General features: G+C 44.5%; 1 protein-coding gene across 1 annotated transcript in view; it reads left to right on the top strand.

The window, feature by feature from the left end:
• The window catches only part of actr3 (actin related protein 3), a 74,205-nt gene that overhangs the window by 18,910 nt on the left and 33,572 nt on the right, over positions 1-21,723 (top strand). Inside the window, exons 3-6 of the mRNA XM_072472991.1 lie at positions 5,988-6,112; positions 9,355-9,465; positions 11,492-11,587; positions 13,455-13,562. Of these exons, the coding sequence (XP_072329092.1) occupies positions 5,988-6,112; positions 9,355-9,465; positions 11,492-11,587; positions 13,455-13,562 (440 nt within the window). The remainder of the gene's footprint in view (positions 1-5,987; positions 6,113-9,354; positions 9,466-11,491; positions 11,588-13,454; positions 13,563-21,723) is intronic.

Raw genomic sequence — 21,723 nt, forward strand, 5'->3', positions numbered from 1 at the left:
ATCATGACAGACAATTGTAGTAAATTAAAAGAGGCTACCAATGCAAAACTAACCTGTAAACTTGATCTTTGTAAAAAAATATCAAATGTCAGATATTTTTACAATTATAATACTCTGTAGTTTTTCATAGTCGAAGTGCACTGCTTTGTTTATGTTTGCACATTTTTAGACTTTACCATATACCAAATGCCTTTTTGTCAGAGCACTGAAAAAGTGGCCTTGAAACAAATACCTCTTAAAATTTACACACAATTTAGGCCTGTGCTGTGAATAGAAATTAAGCTGCTTTTCATTATGACTATAAAGGGAAGTTAAATCTCAGCCTGTCAGCTGATTCAGGGGAATTGTCCTGTACTGAACAGTTTAGCTGTTCAGCACATGTGTCGTCACAAAGGGAAAAAAATACAGCACAGGAACAGGCCCTTCGGCCCTCCAGAGTGGAAATAGTTTCTTTTAAATAAATTTAGTGTGCCCAGTTCATTTTTTCCAATTAAGAGGCAATTTAGTGTGGCCACTTCACCTAGCCTGCACAACTTTTTGGATTATGGGGGCAAAACCCATGCAAACACTGGTGGGAATGTGCAAACTCCACACGGACAGTAACCCAGAGCTGGCATCGAACCTGGGACCTCGGCACCGTGAGGCAACAGGGCTAACCCAATCCGCCACCGTGCTACCCCTGGAAATAGTATTTTAATAAAACTACACATCGGGCATAGTTGTATCACTGTAATATCCCAAGACTACTGTAATACATTTTAAAATTATTTATCCTAGCATTACCATCTCCCTCCTTTCCCATTCTTTTTCTGTCCATTTTGTACTTCCACCTACAAGCTTTAATGTCCTGTATGTTAAACCTCTTTTTAAAATAGTTTTTTCTAGCTTGCTGACACTCCATTTTGGAGATAAAAGCAATTCCATTGTTGTAATTAGCTGAAGGCAAACTTCAAAGATGAGTTTTGTACTAGTTAAAAAAAAACAACGTAATCTAATTAATACAACTGCATCCTGAATGCAATGAAGTAAATCTTTGCTAAATCTACAGAGGCTGTCAATAACTACAAACATAATCCAGAAGTGTGCAGAGGTTTAGATCCATCCATCTGAGGGGGAAGAGTGCCAGTGCTCTCTGATTTAATTAAATGCATCCTTTCTCCTTTAATCTTAATCTATTTAACTGATGTCAAATAATCTCCAAATTGATGATCTTCATTTGCTGCCCACCCAAGTTGAAAAGTAGAAGGGAAGATCAGTACTGGCAAACTAGTTTACACTTGCTGCAATATATGCATTTTGTTAACATTATTCTTTGAATTCTTTAGATGGGCGGGGCAAGAATTTGCGGTTGCTATGCTACTTTGTAGGTGTGTCACCGTTGAAGTCAAACACACTTTATTCGTGACTTTTAAATGTCCCTAGCAAAAGAGGACCAATGTGTATCATATATATTTAAATCTAAGTGACCTATATTTGGTGGTCTATTTCAAAATAACTTTAAATTGAAAGAATGATTCATTCTAATCTGTAGTCTTTGACAGATCTCCATGGTGTTGTGTGTTTTTCTAAGAATCAATTTTTTCAACATTTGATCGCAAATAAGGGATTTATTGGGAGGAGGTTCTGATGCCCTCTTTATATTACAGCCCTGTTGCTGCTAGAAGAGTGGAGAACAGCCTCGAGTGGCTTTCAGAGGCTCCCCTAAAAGCAGTAGTGCACTCAGTGGCAAATGTAAGCAGCCACTATTTTTTCTGCTCATGTGGTCTATGGGGCTAGAGTTATATTTTCACATTGTAGGCCTGAGTCAGACCACCATCTGTTAACCGATTTGGTTCACAGCCAGAACTGCGATCGTAATCACTTAAGCCACATGTATAATATTGCACACTTGTTTATGTTTCTCTGCTTCAGAGTCCACCTTGCTGAACAAGAAAATAGGCCATTTAGGCCTTGGGGATTATGACTCATGTGAGACATAACTCCATATACCTGTCTTTTTCCCATATCCCTATCTTTGGTTCACAAGAGCTCTATTTTAAATTTACAATTGATCTAGCATCAATTAAAGTTTCAAATTTCTGCTACCCTTTGTGTTAATATTTTTTAATTTCATCCTTGCAAGATCTGGCATTAATTTTTAAAATGTGTGCCTCCAGTCATTGACTAGTCAACCCTATCTGTTTCCTTGTCAATCAAATAATGTCTTAAACTCTTAAATTCCAAGGAATGCAATCCTAGTTGCGTAATCTCTCATAACTTAACCCTTGAAAGGGAGGCACGGTGGTTAACACTGCTGCCTCACAGCACCGAGGATCCAGGTTGAATCCCGGCCCCGGATCACTGTCTTCGTAGAGTTTGCACATTCTCTCCGTGTCTGCATGGGTCTTGCCCCCACAACTCAAAGTTGTGCAGGGTAGGTGCCTGTTCATGACTTTTTGATTATCTGTATACCTTGACCCCCAACAAGTCTATCTCCACTCTTATTAATGTTTGTCCATTTAGCAAGTATCCTGTGAAATCCATTTTACTCCCAAAGCGAATGACTTTACATTTGTTGTCTTTGAAATCCATTTACCAGTGTTGCGCAGACACTTAATAGACATTAAAGGTATTAATATCAATGGTTAAAAATAGCATGAATCCAAAAGCTCTTGCATATTTTCTTTGACCTATTTTCAGTCTGAAAATTTCCATGTTTTGACTCGCCCCATGTTTAATTTTTCCTCTTTTTCCATTTATTTTTCTTCCTTGCTTCACTCCTTCCTGAAGAGATCGACTGACTGCTTACCCGAGTTAAGAATCCATGGGCCCCCTCATCGCTATTATTTTTCTCTTGCATCTGTTTGTGAGCTTAAACAATAAATGTTAGAACCTGTGGAGCCATGTACACCATCTTCAGGACAAGAGGTTTAAACACGTTCTAACAGACCAATAGTTTTGTAATGGACTTGGCATAATATGCACGGAGCAGAATGTTTTATTAAGGCCATCAAATCCAGTTCCTTCAGTTTACATGTACAAGTATCGTGAGTTTCCGACTAACCAAGAGCAAAATTCTTACAGAAGATCATTTATGTCAGCTAAAACATCCACAAGGATCTTTTAGAGTTTTGCTGCTTTTTTCAAGATGCCTTCAGTCCCTGTAGCAGTGCTTGTTACAGAAATGGTTTCTATGTGAATCATTTAAATGGGCAATTACAATCCATTCAGATGTTGAATTTGTGTGCTTCGTCATTTAAAAGTGTGATTTATAATTTGGGCAGCACGGTAGCATTGTGGATAGCACAATTGCTTCACAGCTCCAGGGTCCCAGGTTCGATTCCGGCTTGGGTCACTGTCTGTGCGGAGTCTGCACATCCTCCCCGTGTGTGCGTGGGTTTCCTCCGGGTGCTCCGGTTTCCTCCCACAGTCCAAAGATGTGCAGGTTAGGTGGATTGGCCATGATAAATTGCCCTTAGTGTCCAAAATTGCCCTTAGTGTTGGGTGGGGTTGCTGGGTTATGGGGATAGGGTGGAGGTGTTGACCTTGGGTAGGGTGCTCTATCCAAGAGCCGGTGCAGACTCGATGGGCCGAATGGCCTCCTTCTGCATTGTAAATTCTCTGGTTCTCTCTGGTAATTGTGACCACTAATTATTAGTTGACTTCAGATGAGATATTCATATACGGTCACTGTCATGACGAAATTTTATGATGTATTTGCGCCAAACAATATATGAATTGAGGGGGGAAATTGGCAGGCAAGTCATCCAGCTATTCAGTTACTGTAACAAGAACTTATAAACTTCAGCGGCAAAAGATTTATTGTCAATTCCCTGAAGGTTATAAATACTTAGAACAATTTAGTTTTTCTTCTCCCCTTCACCGTATTGAAACCATAATATAGTACTGTGTGCATGTCATAGTTTTAATATTAAAAATTAACAGTTGGTTTGAAGGACAGGCTTTGTGAAGGGTAGGTCATGCCTCACAAACCTGAGAAGGTGACTGAACAGGTAGACGAGGGTAGAGCAGTTGATGTGGTGTATATGGATTTCAGCAAAGCGTTTGATAAGGTTCCCCACGGTAGGCTATTGCAAAAAATACGGAGGCTGGGGATTGAGGGTGATTTAGAGATGTGGATCAGAAATTGGCTAGCTGAAAGAAGACAGAGGGTGGTGATTGATGGGAAATGTTCAGAATGGAGTACAGTCACAAGTGGAGTACCACAAGGATCTGTTCTGGGGCCGTTGCTGTTTGTCATTTTTATCAATGACCTAGAAGAAGGCGCAGAAGGGTGGGTGAGTAAATTTGCAGACGATACTAAAGTCGGTGGTGTTGTCGATAGTGTGGAAGGATGTAGCAGGTTACAGAGGGATATAGATAAGCTGCAGAGCTGGGCTGAGAGGTGGCAAATGGAGTTTAATGTAGAGAAGTGTGAGGTGATTCACTTTGGAAGGAATAACAGGAATGCGGAATATTTGGCTAATGGTAAAGTTCTTGAAAGTGTGGATGAGCAGAGGGATCTAGGTGTCCATGTACATAGATCCCTGAAAGTTGCCACCCAGGTTGATAGGGTTGTGAAGAAGGCCTATGGAGTGTTGGCCTTTATTGGTAGAGGGATTGAGTTCCGGAGTCGGGAGGTCATGTTGCAGCTGTACAGAACTCTGGTACGGCCGCATTTGGAGTATTGCGTACAGTTCTGGTCACCGCATTATAGGAAGGACGTGGAGGCTTTGGAGCGGGTGCAGAGGAGATTTACCAGGATGTTGCCTGGTATGGAGGGAAAATCTTATGAGGAAAGGCTGACGGACTTGAGGTTGTTTTCGTTGGAGAGAAGAAGGTTAAGAGGAGACTTAATAGAGGCATACAAAATGATCAGGGGGTTGGATAGGGTGGACAGTGAGAGCCTTCTCCCGCGGATGGATATGGCTGGCACGAGGGGACATAACTTTAAACTGAGGGGTAATAGATATAGGACAGAGGTCAGAGGTAGGTTCTTTACGCAAAGAGTAGTGAGGCCGTGGAATGCCCTACCTGCTACAGTAGTGAACTCGCCAACATTGAGGGCATTTAAAAGTTTATTCGATAAACATATGGATGATAATGGCATAGTGTAGGTTAGATGGCTTTTGTTTCGGTGCAACATCGTGGGCCGAAGGGCCTGTACTGCGCTGTATTGTTCTATGTTCTATGACAGGTCACTCAGCTTCTGTAAAGAGAAAAGGTAGGTTAAATGATGTTTAAAATCTTGTTCTAACATGGCAAATTTAATTCTCTTGTGCCAGCTGCTGTCATCATCATATGCGATAGTTTTCAAAAGTTTAAGTTTTTAATTTTTCCTATTTCATAAAATGTTGATACTACTAGTATATTTTTTGTAAAACTACACTTGAATGCAGTTGATTTATCTTGTGTTATAGAATCCCTACAGTCAAAAGGAGGTGATTCAGTCCATTGAGTCTGAACTGACCCTCCAAAAGAGCACTCTAGCCAGGTCCACTGACCCACTAAGGGGCAATTTAACATGTCCAATCCACATCTTTGGACCGTGGGAGGAAACCGGAGCACCTGGAGGAAATCCACGCAGATACGGGGAGAAAGTTCAAATTCCACATAGACAGTCACCCAGGGCTGGGTTTGAAAGCGGGTCCATGGCCTTAAGGTAGCAGTGCTAACCACTGTGACACTGTATCGCCCTATTCATCTTTGCAAAAGAATAATAATGCCAGTTTTGAGAGTTTGAAATCTGCACCACGTGTATTAAAGTAGGTTTTCAAGAAGATTTTTAATTAGTGCAATTTATTTCTGGCTTCTGCTGTGCAATATATTTATTATATACAAACATCTGGGGCATCGTCTACAAAAAGTAAATTTAACATTTTATGCATCATCAAAACATTGACTTTTGGAAGTGATGACAATTGTGATTGTTTTGTATATTTTCTTCTGCCTGACTAGTTATAGTTCATTGAATAGATCATTTATTGTTTTCTCCACTATATCCCAAGGTATTGCAATCAAGGAGTCTGCGAAAGTTGGTGACCAAGCACAAAGGAGGGTGATGAAAGGGGTTGATGATTTGGATTTCTTCATAGGTGATGAAGCAATAGATAAACCTACCTATGCAACTAAGGTACGTTTAGTAGTTATATGTGCCCACATTTTTGCCATGAGTATGATGTTCCAATTGCGGTGAAAATCAACATTGAGATTACAATTCAGCTAACTAGAGTGAACTGATGTATTATTTCCTCTGTTTAATGTGTGCAGAAATATGTGTGTATATATACATATGGACTTGCATATGTATAACGCGTGCGCATACACACTTGGAAACTGTATATCCTTCCCTTTTAAAGGCGAGTTTTGATTTTGCTTTTTCAGGTAGGGCATCTTGTATCCTAACAATTTAGACTTTTATTCTCCCGCTCACTGTCTTCAATTTATGGTGCTTGGCGGGTTGCCAATTTACATGGCACTGCTTTATGTAAAATAAAACTCCCTCTAATCTAATCCAAATGCTGCCTAGAACCAATCATTTTTGCTTTCCGTGACACCTTTCAGTCAATCTTGAGTAACATTGTTGGAATAGTGGTTAACACAGTTGCTTCACAGCTCCAGGGTCCCAGGTTCGATTCCCAGCTGGGTGGGAATCTGCACGTTCGGAGTCTGCATGTTCTCCCCGTGTCTGCATGGATTTCCTCCGGGTGCTCCGGTTTCCTCCCACAGTCCAAAGATGTGCGGGTGAGGTGGATTGACCATGCTAAATATGTTAATTGGGGGTTACTGGGTTACGGGGATAGGGGAGATACGTGGGCTTCAGTAGGGTGCTCTTTGTAAGGGCCAGTGCAGACTCGATGGGCCGAATGGCCTCCTGCACTGTAAATTCTATGATTCTATAAAATAGGGCCAACTTTCTCCTGTGGTGCCATATATACTCAAAACTAGATTAAGTAAGACTAAATATTTTCTCCCAGGCCACTTGGAGAAGAGACTTTATCCATGGTTTGTGAATGTGGGTCCCCATTAACTAATCTACCATGCTGCCTAGTTCCTTGTGTGAAAACAATGCAGATGCAACATTTCAATCTTCCCTTTTGTATAATTAAGTAGTATTTTGCTAGTAATCAATTGTGAAACATCCGAGTTGTTAGTCCTTTGCTATTAATAACATTATAAGTAACCTAATTGGTATGTTGTGATGTGGAGATGCCGGCGTTGGACACGTTATTGACCTCTAACAGGGAGCTGGAAGCTTTGTACGGTGTCCTTTGCAAATTCTTATTTTGGTTAGGGAATAACTAATGGAACACTATCTTGGATATATATGATGTGGAGATGCCGGCGTTGGACTGGGGTGAGCACAGTACGAAGTCTTACAACACCAGGTTAAAGTCCAACAGGTTTGTTTCGATGTCACTAGCTTTCGGAGCGCTGCTCCTTCCTCCGGTGAATGAAGAGGTATGTTCCAGAAACACATATATAGCCAGATTCAAAGATGCCAAACAATGCTTGGAATGCCGGAGATCAGAGGCTGAATGCCCTTGACTGCTGAAGTGTTCCCCAACTGGAAGGGAACATTCCTGCCTGGTGATTGTTGTGCGATGTCCATTCATTCGTTGTCGCAGCATCTGCATGGTCTCGCCAATGTACCACGCTTCAGGACATCCTTTCCTGCAGCGTATGAGGTAGACAACGTTGGCCGAGTCGCACGAGTATGTACCGCGTACCTGATGGGTGGTGTTCTCACGTGTAATAGTGGTATCCATGTCGATGATCTGGCACGTCTTGCAGAGATTGCCATGGCAGGGTTGTGTGGTGTCGTGGTCACTGTTCTGAAGACTGGGTAGTTTGCTGCAAACAATGGTTTGTTTGAGGTTGCGCGGTTGTTTGAAGGCAAGTAGTGGGGGTGTGGGGATGACCTTGGCAAGATGTTCATCTTCATCAATGACGTGTTGAAGGCTGTGAAGAAGATGTCGTAGTTTCTCCGTTCTGGGGAAGTACTGGACGACGAAGGGTATTCTGTCGGTTGTGTCCCATGTTTGTCTTCTGAGGAGGTTGGTGCGGTTTTTCGTTGTGGCGCATTGGAATCGCGTGGTACATTGGCAAGACCATGCAGGCGCTGTGACAACAGTTGAACGGACATCGCGCAACAATCACCAGGCAGGAATGTTCCCTTCCAGTCGGGGAACACTTCAGCAGTCAAGGGCATTCAGCCTCTGATCTCCGGGTAAGCGTTCTCCAAGGCGGCCTTCAGGACCCGCGACAACGCAGAATCGCCGAGCAGAAACATATAGCCAAGTTCCGCACACATGAGTGCGGCCTCAACCGGGACCTGGGATTCATGTCGCATTACATTCATCCCCCACCATCTGGCCTGCGAAATCCTACCAACTGTCCTGGCTTGACACAATTCACACCTCTTTAACCTGGGGTTACCCCATCTCTGGATCTGTAAAGATTTAATCACCTGCTAATGGTCGCATTCCAAGCATTGTTTGGCATCTTTGAATCTGGCTATATATGTGTTTCTGGAACATACCTCTTCATTCACCTGAGGAAGGAGCAGCGCTCCGAAAGCTAGTGACATCGAAACAAACCTGTTGGACTTTAACCTAGTGTTGTAAGACTTCGTACTTGGATATATATAGTTGTGCTTGCAAATGAAGAATTCTCCACATCTCATTGAGATTACAGTCATTTCACATGAGATCAATTCGGTATCAAAATAATGCTGGTTTGCAAGAGTTGTACAGATGATGGCCAGTTTTATCTTGTTTTGTGACTGAAATGGCAGCTGTGCTAGGTTGAGAGAAATTTGCTGCGACCTGTTTACATAATCATCAATAGTACTAGCTTTCGGAGCGCTGCTCCTTCCTCAGGTGAGGAAGGAGCAGCGCTCCGAAAGCTAGTGACATCGAAACAAACCTGTTGGACTTTAACCTGGTGTTGTAAGACTTCGTACTGTGCTCACCCCAGTCCAACGCCGGCATCTCCACATCATCAATAGTACTGAGGAAGGCTTCTTTACAGAACAATGTGAAATACATTTAGGCTTGCTTAATCCAGCTTCTAGCAAATATGAGCCTCCAGCCCACATTTCATGACACTAAAGGGTCGTGGCTTACTGCAATGGTTTGCTTATCTGTACTTCAAAAACAAGAAATGACATGCACTGGATTGTTTCTTCAGTTAAACTTGGGCCGATCAACATGTTAGTCACCCTATAATATTTGTGTTTGCAATCCTAATACTTAGATGAGGCATTCACGATATTCCCTTTTGCGTAATTAAGTAGTATTTTGCTAGTAATCACTTGTGGAATATCCGAATTGCTAAAATAGCAAATTAATAAGCAATTTTATTCTCCAACAGTGGCCTATTCGCCATGGCATAGTTGAAGACTGGGATCTCATGGAGAGATTTATGGAACAAGTCATTTTCAAATACCTTCGAGCAGAACCAGAGGATCATTATTTCCTTTTGGTAAGTAAAGCCGTGTCACTTGCATGCAAATAATGACTTCAAATGTAAAGCTTAATTAATACTGTGCATTAGTGTGTCAGTATGTTGTCCAATAGTTGTAAACCGTTTCTGTTGAAAGACCACAACTGCCTGTTGCGATTAGCTAGAGGGTTTTTTTTTTAATTTAGAGTACCCAATTCATTTTTTCCAATTAAGGGGCAATTTAGCATGTTCAATCCACCTACCTTGCACATCTTTGGGTTGTGGGGGCAAAACTCACACAAACGCGGGGAGAATGTGCAAACTCCACACGGACAGTGACCCAGAGCCGGGATCGAACCTGGGACCTCAGCGCCGTGAGACTGCAGTGCTACCACTGCGCCACCGTGCTGCCCACGATTAGTTAGAGTAATGAGTGAAGGCCAGGGAGCATGTTCTCAGCCAAGGAGATTGACAACAGTAGGGAAATTTCACCTTTATTTATTAGCACTTTATTAATGGAGAGGTCATGCAGAAAATGACACTAGTGTAATGGAGAAAATGAGATTGCTCTATAAACTGAATACGAGCATTGCGGTAAGCCTGAAGTTCTGCGAATATGAGTCCAGAAATAAACAATTACTTGATTCATAAATAAACTTGGTGTATAATAATCTTGAATTGTGTTTATCTGCAAGTTATAATACCGCAAGTTGGTCCACATGTTTGTGAAGGGGGGAGACTAGGCAAATTTGATAATCTTGATGGTCTTCTAAACTAATATGTTATTGAGTTGTCATTGAGATATTGTAAAAAAAAGTCTTTCTTATCCAAGTACTGAAGTAAAATGCTGTAATGTGCTTTGATTATGTACACATGGAATAATGCAGCTTCACAAGGACCCCCAGTTCGATTCCCGGCTTGGGTTACCTATGCGGAGTCTGCACGTTCTCCCAGTGTCTGCATGGGTTTCCCCCGGGTGCTCCGGTTTCCTCCCACATGTCCCGAAAGACGTACTTGTTCGGTTAATTGGAAATTCTGAATTCTCCCTCTGTGTACCCGAACAGGCGCCGGACTGTGGCGACCAGTAACGTCATTGCCATGTTAATGTAAGCCTACTTGTGACCATAATAAAGATTATTATTACTTTTTCAATCTTCCACTTGCCTCCCATTTACACCTGACCCAGCCATGGTGTTGTGGACTGGGTTCTGGCTGCACACACCAGAGGAACCATCACTCTTGCCAGTATTCAGAACCGAATACTGGTGCAGAGTGAGATGGACTCTGAATCCCCGCAGTGACTGCCTGGTGGTCACCCATTTTCTATCTGCCTGCATATCCTTCAGCTGCGAGGTGGTCATTACATAAGCGTGCTGTCCACGAAAGCTTTAGTTTTGCATTTACACCAGAGTGACACCAGCTGCAGTTCCAGCTCTGAAATCCAGAGCTCTAACAGCTGCAGCTGACAATTCCTGCACGTGTGGTTATCAAGGACATGAAGTGTTCCCACATGGGATAAGATGCCCAGCCCATGCCTCTACTTATTAGACTACTAAACTTACAACATAAATAACTGAAGACTCACCAGCTACCCCAATCAGCAACCTCTCCTGTGCTGACAACATTTTATTTTATAGGGAGGATAACCAAAATGTTTTTACTTGACTTTTTTTTAAAATCTAAAATCTCTTGAATTTTTCAGTTAAATTTAAAATCTGCCTGCTTTAGTTTTACGATCCCTTTTTGTGTAATTTTCAACTTCCACCCCCAGATCTGATGACAAATTGAGCATTGATTTTAATTATATAAATTATCAAATTAACTTTACTTTTTATAATTATTTGATCAAATGTAAAGCAAATACTCTCTGTTCCCCCTTTTGCAATAGTTAGTCCTTGTTTAAACTATTAATTTTAATTTTTGCACTAGACCGGCTTTGCACTAATAGCCTTATTAATTTGCCTACTTAGCCCTGTTGAACATGTTGATTTCCCGGCTTCTCATTTAAATGAATACAATTAATGAGCTGCAATTTGCTAAATGACTTGAATGATCTCTTCAACAGACGGAACCACCATTAAATACTCCAGAAAATAGAGAATATACTGCTGAGATCATGTTTGAATCCTTCAATGTGCCTGGTCTTTACATTGCTGTCCAGGTAAGGTGAAACTTTGCTCTTCTCTAACACCCATCAGTAAAGTTGCTAAATGATTGCCATACCGTGTTATTGTGGGATGTTCCTGTGCACCAGCTCTCAATTAGTTCCTTCATTCAGTAGACCAACATTTCAGTGTAATTTTCTTGTTTGTTCCTTTAAGATTAATCAGTTGTTCAGTGCAAGCATTTAACCATAGCTGAAAACATGCAGTACAGTAACTTACTGATGAGGACAATTGTGTGTTTCCACTGGCAGTGATGATGCGATTTTGATGCTTCTCAAGGAGCATGATGTCTGTGGTTGTAACTTTGTTTTGCTGTTCAATGAAGCACAACAGCTTAATCGATGAGAGAGCCAACCTCTGCCTTGAGATTTTCTTCACGTGAATCTTTGGCTAACACTTTGCATTAACCCATGTCACAATTTTCCATTCCAATAGACCCAGCTACAGATTAACAATGACTGTACCTAGTTCTGATGTTTTATGCTGTTGCCTATTTCTGCCTCTTGAGACAAATACACAGATTCAAATTCATTAGTAATAATGTTTGAACATTGGGCCACACCCACTTTTAGAACTTGCTGATAAATTATTTGAGTAATGCTGTTCCATGCCAATAACGTTCTTCACAATGGTTCCTTTATCGGATTTATTTCCGTATTCACACACGTGTAGATGGATGAAAGAGCACTGGTATCTTCTGATATAATTCATTAAGCTCTGATTAATTGGTTTTCCATTTTTGAAGCTGTGTTGATGAGGGTAATATGTGGCTTTACTTTACTTAATAAAGCTGAAGATTTCAGACTTGATTTATTTTCTTCAACTTTTCTTTGGGATCAACATTACAGGAATTGCTTCTTCGTTGGGATAGGCAACTGCCTTATTTTGTTCATTGCAACAGTAAGCTTAAACTCCAGTGCCTTTTATGTAGGATAGCAATATTAATTAATGTCATTTCCCTGTTGCTGTTGCTATGTGAAACCAAAGAAAGAGTAATTTATCCAACTTAGTAATTTACCATTTCCTCTTTGACTGCAAGGCAACAGTTTTTCTGTTTTCCTGTGGTTTTACTACTTTTCTGATGTACTCTTCCCAGTAGCATTTCTCCGTTTGAAATCCCTCCATTTTGTTTCCTTTTCTTCTCTTTCCCCCCCCCCCCCCCAAACACCCATCCCGACACCATCCATAAATAAGTCATTTATTCATCATCTCTATTTATTTCCTCATAAAGCAGATATTTAACTCCATACGTTATAAGACCTGAACTCCATACAATAATTGTAATTTATTCTGGATATCTTCACCACCCTCCTGAATCCTCATTCAGATCAGGGACTTGTCAAATATATACATTTGCTTCCTTGACCCAAGCTGCAAGAAAAATTGAAATACGATTATGCTTTTATCTATGTTAGCATCTAGATAACCTCCAGATGTTTGGGTGAACTTCAGATATTTTATTATGTTTTAATTTAAAATGCCCAATTCTTTTTTTCTCCAATTAAGGGGCAATTTAGCATGGCTGATCCAACTACCCTACACATTTTTGGGTTATGGGGGTGAGACGCACGCAAACATGGGGAGAATGTGCAAATTCCACCCGGACAGTGACCCGAGGCCGGGATCAAACCTGGGTCCTCGGTGCCTTGAGGAGCTTCTGATATTTAAATAACTAAATTCATATTGCTTCTACATGAACAATAAAAATTAAGACCATATTATGTGGAAGAAGTTAGCCAACGCTTAGTCCTTGCATCTTGTATGCAATTTTAAACAGTGATAATGTTAACTATGAATTTGTTTTAAATATCCTTTTATTTACGATTGAAATGCAACCTTTTAGTATTTTGGATTTGCCTTCAGGCTGTGCTTGCCTTAGCTGCCTCATGGACGTCTAGACAGGTTGGAGAGCGAACGCTGACTGGAACGGTTATAGACAGCGGGGATGGTGTCACGCACGTTATTCCAGTGGTAAGTATTTTTCACTTATCAAGCCTACAAAATTTAAATAACTGGTACTTTTTAAACAAATTCTGATGACTTCTTCCACATTGACTGAAAGCAATACGGGCTATGAAGATTACAGTTCAATATTTAATCAGTATACTTTACTGAACTAATCTTAACGCTTACACAGTGTCCCGGGATCGAAGATGACTTGCTTTTGCTCTGGTTTGATTTGGTTCTGAAATAGATTGTGGGTCCAGTGTGTGATCGACAGATTCTGCCATGTGAGAGACTGGTTGTATTGAAGGGTTAGTAGATAGATTGTTTGGAGGTTTATGCACCTCAACTTCTTCTCTGCATGTTTCCAACAAAGTGTCCATGCTTCCCATATTAACCTTCTCCGCGTTGGCCAGTCACAAGCCAGGTCTCCCATTAAGGGGCAAACATGTTTGACCATTTCAGAAATGCTGTAAGGACATTCCTAAAGCATTGCTGCTGTCATCTTGGGAATCTACATCGTGTTGTGTGGCACTACCACCGTGCTAAATGGGATAGACTTCGAACAAATCTAGCAACTCAAGACTTGAGTATCCATGAGGCGCTGTGGGCCATCAGCAGCAGCAGAATTGTATTCAACCACAATCTGCAACCTCACGGCCCGGCACATCCCCACTACCATTGCCACCAAGCCAGGGGATCAACCCTGGTTCAATGAAGAGTGCAGGAGAGCATGCCAGGAGCAATATCACACATGGCAAAAAATGTGGTGTCAACCTGGTGAAGCTACAATACCGGACTACTTGTGTGCCAAACAGCATAAGCAGCAAGTAATAGACAGAGCTGCGCGATTCCACAACCAACATATCAGATCTAAGCTCTGCAGTCCTGCCACATCCAGCTGTGAATGGTGGTGGATTATAAAACAACTCACTGGAGGAGAAAGCGCCACAAATATCCCCACCCTCAATGATGGAGGTGGTCGTAACAGATATGCAAAAGACAAGGCTGAGGCATTCACAACCATCTTCAGCCAGAAGTGCCAAGTGGATGATCCATCTCTGTCTCCTCCAGAAGTTCCCAGCATCACAGATGTCAGTTTTAAGCCAATACGATTCACTGCACGTGATATCAAGAAACGGCTGAAGGCAACACTGGAAAGGCTATGGGTCCTAATAAGATTCTGGCAATAGTACTAAAGACGTGTGCTCCAGTACTTGCCGCACCCCTAACCAAACTTGTTCCAGTACAGCTACATCACTGGCATCTTCCTGGCAATGTGGAAAATTCCCCAGATGTGTGCTGTACACAAGAAACATGACCAATCCAACCCAGCTAAGTACAGCCCTATCAGTCTACTCTTCATCTGCAAAGTGATGGAAGGAGTCATCAATAGTGCTATCAAGCGGTACTTACTCTGCAATAACCTGCTCACAGATGCTCAGTTTGGATTCCTCAACTCCTGACCTCATTAAAGCCTTGGTCCAAACATGGACAAAAGCACAATGTCAGAGATGAGGCGAGAGTGACCCCTCCGCTGGTTGAGGCCATACCTGGCAAAAAGGAAGATGGTTGTGGTGGTTAGAGGTCAATTATCTCAGCTCCAGGTCATCGTTGCAGGAGTTCCTCAGGATAGTGTCCTATTCCCAACCACCTTCATCTGCTTCATCAATGATCTGCCTTCCATCATAAGGTCAGAAGTGGGGATGTTTGCGGCTGACTGCACATGTTCAGCACCATTTGCAACTCCTCTGTTAATGAAGCAGTCCGTTTCATACGCAGCAAGACCTGGACAATATCCAGGCTTGGGCTGACATGTGGCAAGTTACATTGGCGTGCCAAGTGTCAGGCAATGACCATCTCCTATAAGAGAGGGAGGGTCTAACCACCACCCCTTGACATTCAATGGCATTCCATTGCTGAATCCCCCACAATCAACATCCTGGGGTTACCATTGATCAGAAACTGAACTGGACTAGCCACATTAATACTGTGGCTACCAGGGCAGGTCAAAGTCTAGGAATCCTACGGCGAGTAACTCACCTTCTGAACTCTTTTCCCCCCCCCCCCCCCCCCCCCCCCAGCCTACAAGGCATAAGTCAGGAGTGTAATGGAATACTCTCCTTTTGCCTCGTTGAGTGCAGCTCCAACAATACTCCAGATACCTGGGAACCACACCACCTGGAGATTCCCCTCCAATTCACTCACCACCCTGACTTGGAAATATTTTGGTGTTCCTTCACTATCGCTGGGTCAAAATCCTGGAACTCCCTCCCTAACAGCACAGCGGGTGTACCTACACCTGAAGGACTGCAGAGGTTCAAGGCAACTCACCACCACCTTCTGAAGGCAATAAATGCTGGCCTAACCAGCGACTCCCGCATCCTGTAAATGAATTTTTTAAAAAGAGAATCAACCTATTCTTGCATTTTAGAGCTACTGCAATGAATTCAAATTTCATTGAACTGGGAAGAGCAGTCAGAGCTTCCACTGAAAGGTGGTGAGTGGGAATAGCAGGCAGAAGTTGATGCTAAAGGGAGAACAGCGGAAAATGAAACTGGAGCAGAGCTGTGGGAGTGAATATTGAGGGGGAAGTGCAGCAGAAGCGGACTTGAACATGTGGGAATGGCTGACATGGAGTCTGAAAGACACTAACTAAGCAGGAGATTGTGAAGAAATAGACAGGGGCTTCTATAGAAACAATGAGTGAAGTGGAAGCTGGCATTCAATGGGGTGGGGCAGAGGACATAGAAGAGGGCATGAATATCAATCAAGCTGCAAATAAACTGAAGAGAAAGGAGTGAATTAAATCCAGAAGAGTAGAAAGAATGAGAAGAGGAACGAGCTGGATGGGAGAGGAACTAACTTGGCCACTGAATTGGATGCTGATCCAAGAGTTATTGCTTCCCTTTTGGTAGAGCTGTATACAATAATGTTGAAATAAATGACCTTTATGTTTGGTTCCTGAAAAATGAATGCCGTTATTGCAATACTGCTTTTCAGCCCTGTCATTTCCTGTGAGATGACAATTGGTTAATATTTGCAGATCCTGTTTTGAGTCCAGTTTCCCCAGAAAAAGTAATCACAAGAGTCAATGCCACTATTTTGCGCACTTAATCCAAAATATGCATTGACTAAAGGTGTTTGTTCCTTTATTGTAGTTTTTAAATAGAATGCAATCCCTAAAGTGCAGAAGGAGACCATTCAGCCCATCGAGTCTGCATCGACCCTCTGAAAGACCATCCCAACCCAGACTCAATCCCCCACCATATCCTTGTAACCCCAACTAGAGACAATTTAGCATATCCAATCCACCTAACCTGCACATCTTTGGACTGTGGGAGGAAACCTGAGGAACCCCACGCAGACACTGGGAGAAAGTGCAACCTCCAAACAGACAGTCACCCGAGGCCGGAATTGAAACTGGAACCCTTCAGCTGTGAGGCAGCAATGCTAACCACTGTGTCACCTTGCCGCCCTATTTTCAATAATGAAAATGTTACGATTATCCCCTCTTCTCTTGATTACCTCTTTGTTGCCAAGAGCAAGAGATTTAAAACATTGCCACTCTCGTGTTGGAAGGCCAATACTGGAATCCAGCTAGGAAATTGAGCCATTCTAGGAGCCTAGCTAACTGAGCCTTGCTGCCACATTACATCCTGGCTTAGCTTTGGGTACACTTAACTTGATCTTGTCTGGTGCACACAATTGCTGTGAGTGGCAAACTTTTTTTTAAATTAAATATTTTTATTCTCCTTTTTCACATTTCTCCCGCATTTACACCCATCAACAATAAACAATAATCAGCAACAGATATGTCAATCCCCATGACAATAACAACAATTCCATCCTCCCACCAACCCCCAAACATCAGCCCGCATGTTTACATAAACAAGTGACAAAAAGGAATCGGGGATTACCCATAATCGCCCTTAATATACACAGCTTCCCCCCCCCCCCCAAAACTAATGTTCGATGTTATCCAGTTCTTGAAAGTGCATAATAAATAGGCCATGACTTGTAGAACCCCTCTGAGCTTCCCCTCAGTTCGAACTTAACCTTCTCAAGGGTCAAGTATTCCAACAGGTCCCCTCGCCACGCCAGGGCACTGGGTGGAGAGGCTGCTCTCCATGCCAGCAGGATCCGCCTTCGGGCGATCAAACAGGCGAAGGCTATGATATCTGCCTCCGCACCCGTTTCCAACCCTGGCTGGTCCGACACCCTGAATATGGCCTCCTGGGGACCCGGGTCCAGTTTCACACGCACCACCTTGGAAACTATCCTAAACACTTCCTTCCAGTACTCCCCTAGCTTTGGACAGGACCAAAACGTATGAACGTGATTAGCGCCCCCCCCCCCCCCGGCAACGCTCTCACACATCCTCTACTCCTTCAAAAAAAAAAGGGCTCATCCTCGCCCTTGTGAGGTGCGCTCTATATACCACCTTCAGCTGTATCAGCCCCAACCTCGCACATGACGTGGAGGCATTCACTCTCCGGAGCACCTCACAACAGACCCCCTCCTCTATAACCGCTCCCAGTTCTTCCTCCCACTTTGCTTTGATTTTGATCCCTTCCAGTGGTGCCTCATTCTCTTCCAAAATATCTCCGTACACCGCTGACACTGCCCCCTTCTCCAGTCCCCTTGTCGCCAGCACCTCCTCCAGCAATGTGGAGGCTGGTTCCTCTGTGAAGCTCTGTATCTCCTTCCTGGCAAAATCCCGAACCTGCATGTACCTAAATACATCTCCCTGCTCCAGCCCATACTTCGCTTCCAGCTCCCTCAATCCTGCAAACCGACCCCGAAGAAACAAATCTTTTAGAGTCTTAATCCCCCCCTCTTCCCATTTCCGAAAACTTCCAATCCACCTCCCTGGCTCAAATCTGTGGTTCCCCCGAATCGGCATTTCCCTTGACCCTACCCCCAACCTGAAGCGTTGGCGAAACTGCCTTCAGATTTTCAATGACGCTATTATTACCAGACTCCGAGTATTTCCCCAGAGCTATCGGGAGCGGCGCTGTTGCTAGTGCCTTCAGCCCCGACCCCCTGCACAAACTCTCCTCCATTCTGACCCACTGGGAATCAACCCCTCTGACCCAGAGGACCTCCGCACCTTCTCCACATTCGTCGCCCAGTAGTAGTACAACCGGTTCGGGAGACCCAAACCCCCTGCCTGCCTTCCCCTCTGTAGCAGCACCTTTCTCACTCTGGCCACCTTCCCTCCCCATATGAACGAGGTAATCCTTCCCTCAATCACCCTGAAAAAAGACGTTGGCAGGAAAATCGGTAGGCATTGAAAAATAAACAGGAATCACGGCAACACATTCATTTTAACCGCCTGTACCCAACCTGCCAGTGACAGAGGAAGGCCACCCCACCTTGCCAGATCGGCTTTCACTCTCCCCACCAAACTAGTAATGTACCTGCGAAGACTCCCCCACTCCCGGGCAACCTGCACCCCCAGATACCTAAAGTGAGTCCCTGCCCTACGGAATGCCTGCCCCCCCCACCCCCGGCCGAGACACCACAAAATACTCACTTTTGTCCAGGTTCAGCTTGTACCCCGATAAAGACCCAAATACCCACAGTCGCTCCAATATTCCTCCTATCGGCGCACTCGGTTCCGACACACAGCAGCAAGTCATCGGCATATAAGGACACCCTATGCTCTTCTCTCTCTCTCTCTCTCTCTCTCTCTCTCTCTCTCTCTTTCCCCCCCCCCCCCCCCCCCCCCCGCACTATTCCTTTCCATGCTCCCGAACTTCTCAATGCGATGGCCAACGGCTCAATCGCAAGTGCAAATAGCAGGGGGGACATAGGACATCCCTGTCTCGTCCCACTGTGGAGAGAAAAGTATCTCGAACTGATATTGTTTGTGCGGACACTCTCCTTTGGCTCCTTATATAATAGCTATATCCAGTTCACAAATCTTGGTCCAATCCCAAACCGCTCCAGCACTGCCATCAGGTACCCCCATTCTACCTGATCAAACGCCTTCTCGGCGTCCAATGCCACAACTACCTCTGTTTCCTTCCCTTCTGCCGGTGCCATAAAGACGCACAAAACCCTCCTAATGTTCGAAAACAGCTGCCTCCCTTTCACAAACCCCGTCTGATCCTCTATCACCTTCGGGAGGCACTCCTCCAGCCTACCCGCCAGTATCTTCGCCAACACTTTTGCGTCCACATTCAGAAGTGATATGGGCCGTCGGATCCTTATTTTTTTTTTTTTACCAACAGTGAAATCGATGCCTGCCCCAAGGATTGCGGCAACACCCCCTTCCCTATCGCCGCCTCAAACATCTCCACTGTCAGGGGTGCCAACCTATCCTTACATTTTTAATAATATTCCACCGGAAACTCATCCGGCCCTGCCACCTTCCCCGACTGCATCCTCCCAATCGCATCCTTTATCTCCTGCTCCACTATTGCTCCTTCTAATGTAGCCCTGTCCCACTCCCTAGCCTCGGGTACTCCAACCTATCTAGAAATTCCTGCATCTCACGGTCTCCCCCGGGTGGCTCTGACTTGTACAACCGCTTATAAAACTCCTCAAAAACCTTGTTAATCAGCACTGGAGCCACCACCAACTTCCCTGCCCTATCCCTCACCTGAAGAATTTCCCTTGCTGCTGCCTCCCTCCGGAGCTGACCTGCTAACATGACCTTATCGCCATGGTCATAAACTGCACCCCTTGCTCGTCTCAGTTGGCGCACCGCCTTCCTGGTGGACAGTCGGTCGAAGCTCGCCTGTAGTTCCTTCCTCTTTTCCAGCTTCGCTGGGTCCCCATCTTCTGCATACTTCCTATCTATCTCCAACATCTCATCTATTATCCTCTGCCGCTCCAACCTCTCCTCTTTGTCCACCCTGGCCTTAAACAAAATTACCTCACCACCGCCTTTAGAGCCTCCCAGACGACTGTCTTCGACACCTCACCCGTACAATTGATACCTACATATTCCTTAATTACCTTTTCAATTTTCTCACAGAACACTTGGTTCCCCAAAAGCCCCACGTCCAATTTCCACCCCGGTCTCTGCGCTGCCCCCTTCTCCAGCACCATATCCACCCAATGTGGAGCGTGATCTGACACTGCAATTGCAGAGTATTCCGACCCCTTGACTCCAGCCAGCAAAGCCTTTCCCACCACAAAAAAGTCGACCCGCGAGTATACCTTATGGACCGCTGAGAAAAAAGAGTACTCCCGTTCCCTTGTGTGCAGGAACCTCCAAGGGTCCACCCCTTCCATTTCCACCATTAGCCCAGCCAGCGCCTTCGCCCCCCCCCCCCCCCCCCCTGATGGGACCAGCCAGCGCGGCAGTGATCTGTCCAACCTTGGCTCCATCACCAAGTTCCAGTCTCTCTCTCTCTTCCCCCCCCCCCCCCCCCCCCCCCCCCCCCGCCCCCCAAATCAGCTCATGCGTGTCCAAGTCGGGAAATGCCCCAAACACCTTCCTCGTGAATCTCACATCGTCCCAATTGGGACCGTATACACTTAACAGCGCCACTAATCCCCCCTACAGTGCCCCTGCCACAATCACGTATCTACCCCCCTGATCTGCCACCACCTTCTCCATCTGGAAGCGTACCCTTTTGCTGACCAACACCGCTACCCCTCGAGCCCTTCCATCAAATTCGGAGTGAAACACTTGGCTAACCCAGCCCTTTTTAAGTCTCACCTGGTCCTTCACCCTCAAGTGAGTCTCCTGCAGCATTGCTACATCGGCTTTCAAACTTTTAAGATGCGCAAGCACTCTTGACCGGACCTCCTAGCCCTCTCGCGTTCCACGTGACTATATTTACTTACTGGGTGTCTCTCACCCCCCCCACCTTTCTTATCCACCATCACCATACCACCGGGCCCTGCCCCATAAGCCTGACCCGCCCCTGTCCATTGTTAACATCGAACCCCTTCTCTTTCCCGCCCCCCCCCACCCTCCCAAGAAGCCCTCCCCTACAAAAACATCCCCCAACATCCCTCCCCTCGCTCGCCTCGTAGGCCCATTGAAGCCTGCTATCCAGGCTCCTGCAGCCCTCCTCTTACCTCACCCCCGTTCACCAGCTGACTTTAGTTAGCTAGCGCGGGTGGCTCCCCCTGCCAAGACATCTTGCCCCCTTCCACCCAGTCCCAGAGAAAGAAACACCAAAACAAACCCAACAATCCAACCCCTACAATTCACTAACATAAC

This window comes from Scyliorhinus torazame, chromosome 2 (genome assembly GCF_047496885.1).
Source record: "Scyliorhinus torazame isolate Kashiwa2021f chromosome 2, sScyTor2.1, whole genome shotgun sequence".
Lineage (NCBI taxonomy): Eukaryota > Metazoa > Chordata > Chondrichthyes > Carcharhiniformes > Scyliorhinidae > Scyliorhinus > Scyliorhinus torazame.